The 13,283-nt window shown below is 37.9% G+C and overlaps 1 protein-coding gene and 1 long non-coding RNA gene across 2 annotated transcripts in view; one reads left to right on the forward strand and one right to left on the reverse strand.

Annotated features, from left to right (window-relative positions):
• The first annotated feature begins 5,099 nt into the window (after positions 1-5,099).
• LOC117517473 lies at positions 5,100-6,365 on the forward strand. The gene is made up of 2 exons (XR_004562736.1): positions 5,100-6,026; positions 6,193-6,365. It is a non-coding gene; the product is annotated as an uncharacterized LOC117517473 (long non-coding RNA).
• The window catches only part of arhgap31 (Rho GTPase activating protein 31), a 59,840-nt gene continuing 52,875 nt past the window's right edge, over positions 6,319-13,283 (reverse strand). Inside the window, 1 exon segment of the mRNA XM_034178506.1 lies at positions 6,319-8,506. Within this exon segment, the coding sequence (XP_034034397.1) occupies positions 6,491-8,506 (2,016 nt within the window). The 3' untranslated portion in view covers positions 6,319-6,490.

Below are 13,283 nucleotides of genomic sequence, written 5' to 3' on the forward strand. Positions count from 1 at the left end.
AGAGGCAAGCAAGAGCTTGAGCAAGAGAATAAACTCCTCATGCCGACTTCTTCTGAAAGTTCTCTGTTCTCTGACGACTTACTGGGTCAACAGATCCTGAAATGTGGAAGTTTTCAACTTGAAACGGCGAGACGCCGCCACCTCGAAGCGCAGATCGCCGTCAGGCGCCGTGGGCCGTCCTTATGGCGACACTACCAGACCAAAATCTCTCATCAGCCGTTAAAATTTTTACCGAAAACCAGCTGAATTTATCGAATGGTGTCCACTCAGTTGTGCCTTACAGTTTTGAAAAAATTTTGATCAAACAAACCAGCAGTCTCTGAGCCATTCCTAAACAATGAAAAAACGACGAGAGAGTGGGCGACTCCTCACTCAAAGACTGCCCACAGGCGAATGACGTAACCGACAGGCGTGAAAAAACTTTCGCATGCCCACGAGGGTTCAAGCATGTCTGATGTAATCACACGTGATTCAAATCCATATGGTTTTTGAAAAAAATAATAAGGTCGGATACTTTTCTAATAGACCTCGTACAGTATGTTCCCACGAATTAAAAATTCCCCCCAAATTTTAATGGGTTCTAAATATGATGTAGTTTATATATATTACGATTCAGACTATACTTTATCTATTGAAGATTGCCAGTATTCTAGCTTTAAGTGGAAATGTAGCACCAAACTCTAATATGCTCAGGGATAAGCAAAGGTACCAGTGGGTCTCAGGGCCTGTGTGAGACTTATGTCTATTTGTTTTGACAACTTAGCACTTATAGTGGCTACCACAGGACATGTTATTTAAACTTAGAAGTTTGATTTATGTTGTCTAAAATTGCTTCATCTCTTGTGAAGGAATTTTGTGTAAAAAAAATGTAAAGAATCTGGAAAACATATTCAAACAGTACTGCATACTTACTGATATTTGACATTTTGGGGAGTTTTTTTTTTATTAATTTACTTTTTTATTTTAACAAAACTTTTAAGAAAGTTACATTTTAGTTTTGCTCAAATTGGATCCCAGACTGAATTTCACTACTTGACTTTGTGCATCGCATTATGGTAACAGACCCACACTGACTTGTATATTCAAATCTTTTTTATTGTAACAAAATTCCTCAGGAGTTTTATTGAAACTCCATCAGGTGTCACATCATCTCATTGTAGCAAAACATCTCAATTCAGGAGTTATTCCTGTGAATACAGACCGTTCAGTCAATCATTCTTTCTTTCAATAATACAAAGTAAAAAATAAAAATAAAAAAATTCTATGTATATATAAGCACTGACTCATCATTATTCATCTTTGAATAAATCATTGCAGTCATTCATCTAATGCAAGTTGCACGTATCTGTGTAATGACACCAGATCCCAATTCTTCAAAATGTAAAGGAAAAAAATTTTTTTTTCAGCTGTTTTTGACTGAAAGCACCAAGACTCTTAAATAAAATGAATGCAGCATAAAGAAAGTTTATCTTTTTTCCATTTTTGGTTTCTTCTTCCTCAATAAACATGCCTCCCCCCAATCACCCCCCCTCCCCCCCACACACAAATACACCTCCTAAAGGGGGGAAAAATATTAAAAATCATTTACCAAAAATAAATATACACATGAATGAAAGTATGAAAGTCAGTCTGTGGCTAAATGCTGTGACTGAAAGTTCAGTTGAAACACAAAAATAAAAATCACACTGACATCAGCACATTACAAAGCAAACAACTACATATTGTATAAGAATCAAGTTGACTTTAAAGGATGTGAATATTGTTAAAGGAATAAATAGATACATCTTAAAAGATCCTGTAATATGCAAAATATATAATCAAATGCATATAATCATAAATCATTTATTTAATCCATCTTTGATAATCTTTACAAGTTCTGGTTTCAAACTTATTATATTTAAGGATAAATTCATTACTTCAGAAGAATAATCTGACAGAACATGGAACTGCAGCTGTGGACTGTACTTTAAAATACAACAGATTTTCGTATGACAAAGGCAATTACCAGCACAAGATCATTTCTATCTTTTTTTTTTTTTTTTTTTTTTTACAAAATAAAACTCTGATGTCAGGTCATATTAAAACATCTCTCTGAATGTTTAGTGTATTTTCTGGTGAGGTTTCTTATCTTGACAGAAAAGTTACATGTGTTATGGAGAGCAGCTTTACACTTTAAAGCTATACAGTGTGAAGGAGTTAAGCCACCTTGACACTTGCACAAATTTGATCCCTGCACTGGCACGCAATATTGTGTTTACCATATCTCACGGCATGTTGTGATTCAGCATCACAAAATATAGGTTAATCTATTGGTTCATAATACTGCCACGAAAAGTGCAAAATTTTCATAAGGGGAACATGAATTTGTTCTAATACATTCTGTGACGTTGCACAAAATTAAAAGTGATGCAGCGGGGACGGGGGGAATTATGGTTAGGGTTAGGGGAAAGAGTAAAGATAGGTTATGGTTTGGGTTAGGTGAGGGCTAGGGTTAGTAATAGTAAGATATAAAAAATCCCCGTCACAAAAATTTGCATCATTTCGTGATGGGAGCACAAAAAAAAACTTGTGAGACTGGATTGCATTTATGATGAGTTTACTCATTGGCAATAAACTCATAATAAACTTTTGTAAACTGCACATAAACTGTGCGAGGCCCTGCATGCAATGACACAAATTGACAAGCAGTGTTTGCAAATAGGTTGTGTAATGTTCATGACTAGTTCACGCAAGTGGCACTAAATTTATGCGTGCCTGAAATTTTGAACATTTAAAAATTTTCTTTGCACGCTGGCACGCAGCTGTGGAGTTTACAACAGTTTACAATGAGTTTATTCTTTTGCATGTGCAATGAGCAGCTTAACTAAAATTATTTCAACTTAACTAGAGAAGTCTTGTGGCATCAACTTAGTTGAAAGTTGAAATAACTGAGTTGAAATAACTTTAAAAAAAATCTATGGAAATTGTTACATCAATTTTTCTTGTTGAGACAGTGGTTCCTTTTTTAGAGTGTAGATAACTGAATGCTATATTATATTTGTGCTAATAATCACCCCTAAATCCTACACACTGTAGCTTTAAGTACCAAATACTGCATGTGACCAGGAAGGCCGTGATTTCTAGTCCCAGATCAATTTGAAGTCAGACATGAAAATACATTTCAAATCAGTTTTGAATTCAACAACTTTGTGCTTTTACTTTGTTAAAGATTAGAGAAACCACGTAATGGACAGAAAATTCTATAGGTTTGAATCCCTGACTAGATAGGACAATGTAGGTGGGAAAAGTGAAAAAAATGTGAGTGCTGGAGCCACATTTCAGCTGTGCTTTCTTAAGAACTGATCTGTGCCTTTCATTCATGTCAGCTTTAAAGACCTCCCAAAAACTGTGATCTGTTAACTCAATCCCCACCAGTGGTGTCAAAAGTACACACATTTGTTACTTAAGTAGAAGTATAGATACTGCAGTTTAAAAACACTCTGGTAAAAGTTGAAGTATCAACTTGACCTCTTTACTCAAGTAAAAGTGAAAAAGTATGTGCTCCAAAACCTACTTAAAGTATAAAAGTATAAAGTAACCTTTAAAAAAAAAAAAAAAAAAAAAAAAAAAGGTAGATGCCACTATATGAATTGAAATCTTAATTTAAAAACTGATTCATTCTACATGTGGCCCAAGACCCAAAACCCCAAATTACCCCCCAACACCACCTGCACGAAAATGTTTCAATTCTAGAAGCTCTGAAATGCAATCTGGGACTATTCCAGACAAACTGCAGCGAGAGCAGCATCCATTTAGTGAAGGAAAAAAAACAAAAAAACACAACTTTCCTTATTCAAATTCATTCCAGTAGTATTCTGCTCTTACTAGGATGCAGCAGTTTTCTAGTTTGGCAGATAATTCTGGAGGAAATCACTGAAGAAATTAACACAATGAAAATATGGTTTGACCGAAACAAACTCATTAAATAAGACAGGGATGAAGTGGAGGCGTAAGAATCACTAGGTGTTCACAGGAAACATTTATTTATGTATGTATGTATGTATGTATGTGCTTTGTTAGTTGCTTTTATATTTTCTGTTGTGTTTCTATTCAGGTTCTTTTTGCCTCTTTCTCTAGAATTGTATATAATAATCATTAGATTATTAATATATAAACAAAAATAAATTTAAGAAATATTACAATTTGAAAACAAATGCACCCGAACGTGATGAGAGCTGCAATTGCTTAATGCTAACTTTTAACATTGAAAATGCCATAGACATGCTAACGCATTAGCGTCGCTCCCGTTTTTAAGTTATAAAATACATCCATCAACTGTTTCAGAAGACCATAACAGGTCGGTTTAACATAGAAAAGGTAAATAATACTCACAGAAGTATGCTCTTTAGGGTTTTAGCGGGGGAAAATTAAGCGAAAGAAAGAAAGAATAAACGAAGCAATGGTCGAAGCATTGCTTCAATCTGCGAACCACTGCTTCAATTGGTTCACGGTTCAAAGCAAAGCCGCGCTGCAGAAAAGTTGATTACAGACGCACATGATGTGAAATATATATATATATAAACATTAAACTGAAGCCAAGAGTAACGAGGCTCTTTGTTTTAAAAATGTAAGGAATAGAAAGTACAGATACTTATGTGAAAATGTAATGAGTAGAAGTAAGAAGTAGGCAGAAAAATAAGTAATGGAGTAAAGTATAGATACCTAAAAAGTGTACTTAAGTACAGTAACGAAGTATTTGTACTTCGTTACTTGACACCTCTGATCCCCACAAATATTTACTCTGTTTTACACAACGAAATCCTCAGAGTTAACATGAAAAATTAATATTTCTGACATTATCTAATTCTCAAAAATTCTGATTTCAGCTTACATTTCAGTACTGTTAACTTTCTGACACACACACACACACACACACACACACACACACACACACACACACACACACACACACACACACACACACACACACACACACACACACACAGTGCTACACTCTAAACCTGAATGTTCAAATTAATTCAAAAGATTAAGTAGTGTAAACTCAAAGTTTTATGAAAACTTTCTACTTACTTAAATATTTCAAGTTTGTGTAACATGGTCTTGCTTTTTGAGTAAATTAAACTCTGAATTTTTGATTGACTTGAACTAATTTATATTAAGTAAGCAAAACTTGAAAGTATAATTTAAGCACAACTTAAAAGAATTAAGTAATTATATATGGAAATATATGAGTTGACTTAGTGAGCACTTTAGCAGGGGTGGTGACCTAGTGGTTAGTGGGCTTGGCTTTGGTACAGAAGGTTTCTGGTTCAAACCCCACCCCTGCCACATTTCTGTATGTTGGTGTTAAACTTGTGTCAACTCAACATGCAAATCAACCTCTGATCTGCTGTGGTGACCCTGAGTGAAAAGCAAGGGAGCAGCTGAAGGGACTTAATGAACACTTTAATGTAATTGTAACCATGAGGTACAAGTAGCATATAATCAAAACTTTTAAGTTCTGGGAACAGTTGGCTTTAATTTTATGAACTAAAAAATATTGTGGCAACTGATTACCCCAGTATTTTTTAGTTCTGCCAGCTTGTTTGGGTTTACAGTGTACTTTATGCCAAGTATTATTACTTTCTGACATGTATTCTCAACACTAAGTACTTTAAGAGATCTATAAATGTGATTGGGCACTGTTTATAGGAATATCACAGACAAAAGCTTCAGGCTGGGTTTGAACTTAGAACCTTTTGGTTTTGAAGCAGCAGCAGCACTTTCGTAGCATTGAACCAGCAATGATATGATTAACTTTGAGTAAAGAAGTCCAACTCTGCAAGGTGTAACAAAGAGTGTTAAAATAAGCCTTTCAGAGTTGAAATCAGCCATGAAATTTTTGTGAAATGTTTTAAAATCACTAATGTTTTTTCTGTGAAATACATCGATTTTTGTTTTCTTCTTTGTGCGATAAAGTTTTTATCGTTTACTTATTCCTTTTGGCACCACACTGCCAGTAATGTGGGATTTTACATTTTGACAAAGTACAATAAATTTTGTTGCTGCCAATTATTTCAAGGCATCATGTAAACGTCTTGTCTTGTCTTTCTTGATCTGCATTGGCACAGTTTACAGACTCAAGACCAACAAGTTACTGAAGCAAAAAGCAAAAAAAACCAAAAAAACAAAACAAAACAAAAAAATGAAAAGTAAGAAAAGTAGCACAGGAACCATTTTTCTGTCACGGGACATGTGTGTTTGTGGTGGAAATTTGGCTCCAGCACTGGCACTCATCAAATGTGGAAAAATGGTATCAGCTGTAGGTCTATGTGTTTCCCAAATGATTTCTACTATACTTCATGGGTCAGAGTTGTAACAATCTACAGTCTACTGAAAGAAATTCTTGAATTTTAACAAATACGTTATCATAATCTCTTCATTTTCTTATTTTCCACAGCAAAGTTTCACTATAATGTGTCGTTGATTTACACAGTGTTTGGACATCCAGTCACTCGATCTGCCTGTGGCTCTTGCTGTCAAAAACCATCGACCTTCTCTGTGGCTGGTAGAAGCAGCTGGTTGACGTTTCCAGTCTCTGCCCGCTTTTTGGGATTGTCATTTTGTTTGGAGGTGTTCCCTCTGCTGTCCTGATTCCATCCGCCAGGTCTTTAGAAAAGACGTTCATTGCCGATGTGTCATTAAGGGTCTTGATGGATGGCAGGAGTTTGCTATCATCTCCTGAATGTGGGTAGTCCATGATGGGGAAAGGTGGGCTAAGCAGAATCAGACTCTGAGGTCTCTGCCTGTTCCTAAAGGATGGTCTTTGCAACACGCTGGATCTGTTTGGCCGTTGACAATCGGTGATCACATCTAGATTGGGAGTGTTTTTCCTTGTTATGACTGAGAGTTCTGCACTCTTCATAGACTCTGCAGGTTTCTCAACAGTGGGGTGCATTTGGCATTTGGATGTCGGCTCCTTATTCTCCAGCTCCTCCTTTAGATCTGACATCTGCTCAGGCATGGCGGTGCTTTTTGGCGTGTTCGTTTTAGGGTATTCTTTTTCTCGTTCAGTCACTATGTCAAACTGGGGTATTTGACTGTACTGTACCTTTGGGGGAACGACAGGCACAGCTTTGGCCTGGCACGTCTTTATCATAAAGGCCGTTCGGACTGATGACACGCTGACTGGGGCTGAGTTTCGACGTAGAGGCGCCTGGCGATCAGTCAAAAATAGTTCCAGCTCTGACGGCAGCCCGTTGTTAACATTTCCAGATGAGGTCAGTAATCCCCTTTGACAAGACGCAAGATCAGACGAATTATGGTTTTGCTGATTTGAAATGTCTCTAATACATCGATGTCCAAAGTCCAAATTTAGTGAACACGGTCTATGCTTGGAAAAACCATCATCCTGTTTTTTCTCAGACACAGCTGCATCATGTGACATTTGTCGGTAAATCCTCTGAGATGAAACTGTGTTCTTCTGTTTTCCTGTGTGAGGTTGTGCAACATTATTGTTTGTCATCTTGATCCGTGCAGGTAGCGATGGTGCACACATCCATTTGGGGTCTGACTTGCTACTTGAAGTTTGAGGGACGTCTCCAGAAAAGTATTCAGCGCTATTACCGAGAGATGCTTTACTCGTCTCTTTGCTCTTATCAAATGGACATGAAATCTTTGCTTTCTCTGAGGTTAGCGGTTCTTCTTCAGCACAAGGGGATGACAGCTGCTCCAACAATTCCTCCACTTCAGGTGAGTGCAGAGGACTCGTCACCCACTGTTTGGTGGAGCTAAGTTCCTCCCAAGGTTCCACCAAGTCCAGCTCTTCTAGGTTTCTTCCACACTCGTCGTCGTCATCATTTGGCGGCTCTGGGGTGTTATGTCTCTCCTCCAAACATACTGATAGTCTCTGAATACCTTCCAACTCAGCACTTACACTTTTCTTTGCACCAACAGAGGAGATGTTCTTATCTTTTTGAGGGTTTTCATGTTGGTCAGAGTTTTTGATGGCATCCCTTGCAGCTGAAATGTCAGTAACAGTTGGACCATCTTTCATCACAGGATTATTAACTTCATCAAAAGTGGGAGGCTCCCAATGCCTGCTGTCAGTTGAGTCATCTTTACTCAGCGGTGTGATCTTTGGATGGAGCTTCTCTTTTTCATCCAGTGTCTTTTTAGATTGGGGATATTTCACAATGTCACCAAAATGTAGGTCAAAGTTGTCGTGCAGGGAAAACAGGATGTCTGACTCTGATGACTGTTTCTTTCCAAAGTCAGATCCAGTGTTAATAAGATGATCTCTCTGAGAGATATTTGAAGCTTGCTCCCGACATAACAACGTCAAAGAAGGAGAACTGCGGCTTCTTTTGGACTTTACATCAGCTGTTAACTTTGTGTCCTCACAAGGGCTTTTGGAGCAAAATACAGGTTTAAAAGGTTCATCCAGTATGTCAATTTCAGGTTCAGTTATTTTCAGCTCTTGGTGGAGATCAGGCCACAGATCATCCCCAAATGAAAGTTCTTTTCCCTGAAAAAATACATTTATAAAGAAAGGATTAAAATGGCTACACTGATTTCACTTTTTTAAATGAACAAACATTCTCACATGATGACTGAATAAACAGTAAAGACACAAAATCATTTAGTGAAACAAGCCCAATTGTTGCTATAGTATTCATTACAATGTCAAATTGTCACCAAACAAATCTTGCATGACATCACCAAAGTTTTAAAGATAGTTATTCATCTGTGAATTCTGGGGGGAAAAGTCACAGCAGGAATTTCTGGTCAGGAAACAAGATAAACTGGATTACAGTGGCTTGCAAAAGTATTTGGCTCCTTGGTATTTCATGCATTTTTATTTATTTATGCCATTTCAGATACAAAAAGTAAACCAGGTTTCTCAATATAAAAACTTGGAAAATTATGTTCCTTAAACTCAAGCTGAAGACAAATCTCTACAATTTGATATGAATTAATAAAAAAAAAAGAAAGAAAAAAAAAGAAAAGCCAAGATAATGATTACATAAGTAATGGGCCCCTTTGGTATAATACATGTAAACAATCAGCTTTATTAACAGTTTGCTTCAGACGAGTCAGGGGGTAGATACATGAAAATTTCTAAGTCACTGAATATGTCCTCCTCTATACCACTTCATCATTACCAGTGATGCAAAATGCAAAACTTGCACTGTGCACAATTTCTTCAATCACGGCCAGAGAAGTCTATAACCTCTTCTGTGTTGTCTGAGTGTCTTTCCTCACTGTTCTCCTTCTTGCACAGTCACTCAATTTTTGAGAACTGTCGACTCCATACAGATTTACCATAGAGTGCCATACTGTTTGTATTTCTTCATAACTGATGTAAATAAAGTTCAAGACATATTCAGTGACTTGTTCATGTATCCATCCTCTAACTTGTCTGAAGAAAACTGGCAATAAAGCTCAATGCCAATTCTAATGAAGTTGGGACATTGTGTGAAATGTAAATAAAAACAGAATACAATGATTTGCAAATCCTCTTCAACCTATATTCAACTGAATACACCACAAAGACAAGATATTTAATGTTCAAACTGACAGACTTTTTTGTTTTGGTGCAAATATTTGCTCATTTTGAAATGGATGCCTGCAACATATCTCAAAAAAGCTGGGACAGTGGCAACAAAAGACTGGGAAAGTTGATGAATGCTCAAAAAACACCTGTTTGGAACATTCCACAGGTGAACAGGTTAATTAGAAACAGGTGAGTGTCATGATTGAGTATAAAAGGACCATCCCCAAAACGCTCAGCTGTTCACAGGCAAAGATGGGGCGAGGATCACCACTTAATGAACAACTGGGTGAAAAATAGTCCAACAGTTTAAGAACAATGTTTCTCAATGTTCAATTGCAAGGAATTTTGGGATTCCATCATCTACAGTCCATAATATAATTAGAAGATTCAGAGAATCTGGAGAACTTTCTACACGTAAGCGGCAAGGCCGAAAACCAACATTGAATGCCCGTGACCTTCGATCCCTCAGGCGGCACTGCATTAAAAACCGACATCATTGTGTAAAGGATCTTATCACGTGGGCTCAGGAACACTTCAGAAAATCATTGTCGGTTAACACAGTTCTTTGCTACATCTAAAAGTGCAAGTTAAAACTCTACCATGCAAAGTGAAAGCCATACATCAACATCATCCAGAAATGCCGCCGCCTTCTCTGGGCCCGAGCTCATTTGAAATGGACAGGCGCAAAGTGGAAAAGAGGGCTGTGGTCTGATGAGTCCACATTTCAAACTGTTTTTGGAAATCATGGACGTCGTGTTCTACGGACAAAAGAGCAAAAAGACCATACAGATTGTTACCAGCGCAAAGTTCAAAAGCCAGTGTAGAAGAATTTTTAGGTCCATATTTGAACTGTGATGAACTATCAAGTGTCCTGATCCGAACTGTATGTCCTCTGGTTGAACTAGCAGGTGTTCAACCCAAAAAAAGGGCTCTATTAGTCATTTAGTCTGTCAGGGGCTTTCCAAGGCCTTTTAGGTGCTTTCCCGCAGGCCACGTGCGGGGGCCTCAGGCCAGCTGCACGTGTGGCTGAGGCCACGTGCGGAGGGGGCCTCAGGCCAGCTGCACCTGTGGCTGAAGGTCTTTTAAAAAAATCAGTTGTAAATCCTTCATGTTTTAATGGGAGCGTTTGTCACATTGAAATAATGGCCTAACACCTGCTTAGGGTTCACTAGAGGACGCTTCCAATAGAAAACCATGTCTTAGGAATGAAATAAATAAAAAAGTTGAAGGAGGAGCGATGCCCGCGGGTCTCCAATAAATAGACGAGCGCGGTTGTCATATTCAGTCTCTCTAGAGGACTCAGTTTGTCTAAGCTTTGTGTCGAAGGCTTAAATAAACTTAAAAACTCTGTGCATTTTATCTTGCTTAAGGCTGAATTAGTCTAAAGTGTTGTGTCATTTTCTAGCATATCACTTGCAATTAGTTTGTGTTATCTAAAAGACGACATCCTGAGAAGACTAAAGACGAGCCGCGACAGAACTTGGCGAGCCAGCTTCAGGAGGGTCCAGGGGCATTCCGGCAGCCTGGGGCAGTCCAGCTCATCCCTCCAGACCGTAAATAACAGTGATCACGACTAAAAGGTAAGCAGAAACCTTTTATAATTTCTGCACGATCTGGAGGAGTGAGTCGGGATTTCCGCCCAAGTTGACAGGTGATATTTTTTAATTGCCTCTTACCCAAAAGAACCTGGACTAAGAAAATTGATAAGAGACTAAAAAAGATAAGATTGAAAATTATCAGGCCTTGTAGATAAAATGCTCAGAAGGTGTGTGTGTTCCCGGGAAAAAGAATGTCTATGTGAGTGAAAGGTCAGGAATGTTCATGAACTCTGGTGCGGAAAAAGAGTGCGTGAAGAACTAACCTGAATGCTTGGAGAATAATTGGTGTTGAAATTCGTTACTAACGTGCCGGCTGATAGCATGCGCTGTAGGGGTTAATTTAGGGGAGTATACTGACAAATAGATACAAGGTAATACAAGGTTATTTAAAGAGTTTAACAGAGACTGAAGTGAAATAAGTGAGAAAAAGAGTTTAACAGAGAATACGTGCAGAGGAAGCACAAGATAAGCGCCTGAGGGGGCGCAGTAGAAATACCGTACGTGATAAAGAGATTTAAAAGTGCAAAGTGGCACCGCTGACAGTAAGTAAAAGAGCTCAATAAAGGACGTCATTTTTTAAGAAAAGAGAAAAACTATAAAAAAAATAAAAAAAATAAATGAAGAGTTAGTGCAGAATACATGAGAATTAATGAAGCAGAAAATAGTGCAGTAAGGCACCAGATACACGCTTGTGGGGCGTGGGAGAAGAATAAGTAATTAAGTACACAGTAATATGAGTTTTTTATAAGAAAAGAAAAAGAGTATTTTCAGTGCAAAGGCACATTAAGCTCACGAGGAGCTCAGTAAGTGAAGAAAAAAGGTAGAAGAAAGTGCAGAAAAGCACAGGATACGCACGCGAGGCGCGGTAAGGCGTAGAAGTAAATGAAATATTGTATGCTCAGAAAGGAGCTGGTGAAAAATAATATATTAAGCACAGGATACGCACGCGAGGCGCGGTAAGGCGTAGAAGTAAATGAAATATTGTACGCTCAAAGAGGGCTTGAAAAAAGTAATATATGAAGTTGCTGACAGCGCCGGAGAAGCTGTCTAACGTGAAGAAGAGATACATGCTTAAACAGAACACATTGGTGTTAAGTGAATAAAAAGGTTGTTTAAAGCCGCGGAGTGAAAAGTGGCAGAAGTCTAGATAGAGATATATAGAAAGTTGTTTTTAATAATTTTTGTGTATAAAGCTTTTGAAGATTGGTGTGTGGGAGAGTGGAGAGTAATCTGTGTAAAGCTGTGAGAACTTGCAGGCTGGCTGACATACAAGATTAATGTGAAAGAGTACGAGGGGGAGGTATTTAGACCCAACAGGAGGACTTGGGAGGTGCATGACAGGCAGAGAGGAAAGTGTGAAACAGAGGCAGTGAAGAAAAAGACAGGAGAAGAGTGCTATGTAAATACAGAGAAGGTAGATATTATTTCAAAGAGAGAAAACTAATAAACAAACATAGCAGAAAAAGACGAGAAGCAGAAAGTTAAAAAAAATAAAAAATAAAAAATAAAATAAAATAAAAATTAGAAGGGAAATAGAAAGTCGGGAGCAAAGACATTAGGAGGTGTTAGGGTTGTAAGAGGATTAAATAAATAAAGTTGGTTATAAATCAAAAGAGTTAAAGCTTAGATTATAGTGAAAAAGCTGACAGACTGATCAATGCTTGGGACAGTCTTTGATGGGAGACTTAAGTGATGATGAAATAATACTCCCAGAACATTACTTGACTGACGGAGACATCGAAACCCAGGGAATCAGGACACATTTTTGGCTGGAAAGGACCCTATTTTGACAGGGTAGGAGCAGAACATTGGCAGGACGAACAAGAGATCAATCAGAAATTATGGCAGATTACTAAGGTAATCAATCTGAAGCAAAAGAAAGAACAATTCCCTCTAATTAATTGGGAGCTGCTGATAAGACGTCTGTGGCATCAGGGTTTAACCCCGTGGCTGGAGCTGCTTTGTGCTGACCCTAATAAAGAACTTAGCATACCATTAAATCATTTAGTAACACTACCAACCGATCCAGGTGAAGAACTGTTTCCTAGGTTGACTCTGACTGTGGTCCCAAGGAGGGTTCGGTGGGAAACAGGTAAATTTTCATATTTAGTTAAAGAAAAAGAAGACGGGCATAGCAGTTGGAAATTTAA

The sequence above is a fragment of the Thalassophryne amazonica genome, chromosome 9, assembly GCF_902500255.1.
Source record: "Thalassophryne amazonica chromosome 9, fThaAma1.1, whole genome shotgun sequence".
Taxonomy (NCBI): domain Eukaryota; kingdom Metazoa; phylum Chordata; class Actinopteri; order Batrachoidiformes; family Batrachoididae; genus Thalassophryne; species Thalassophryne amazonica.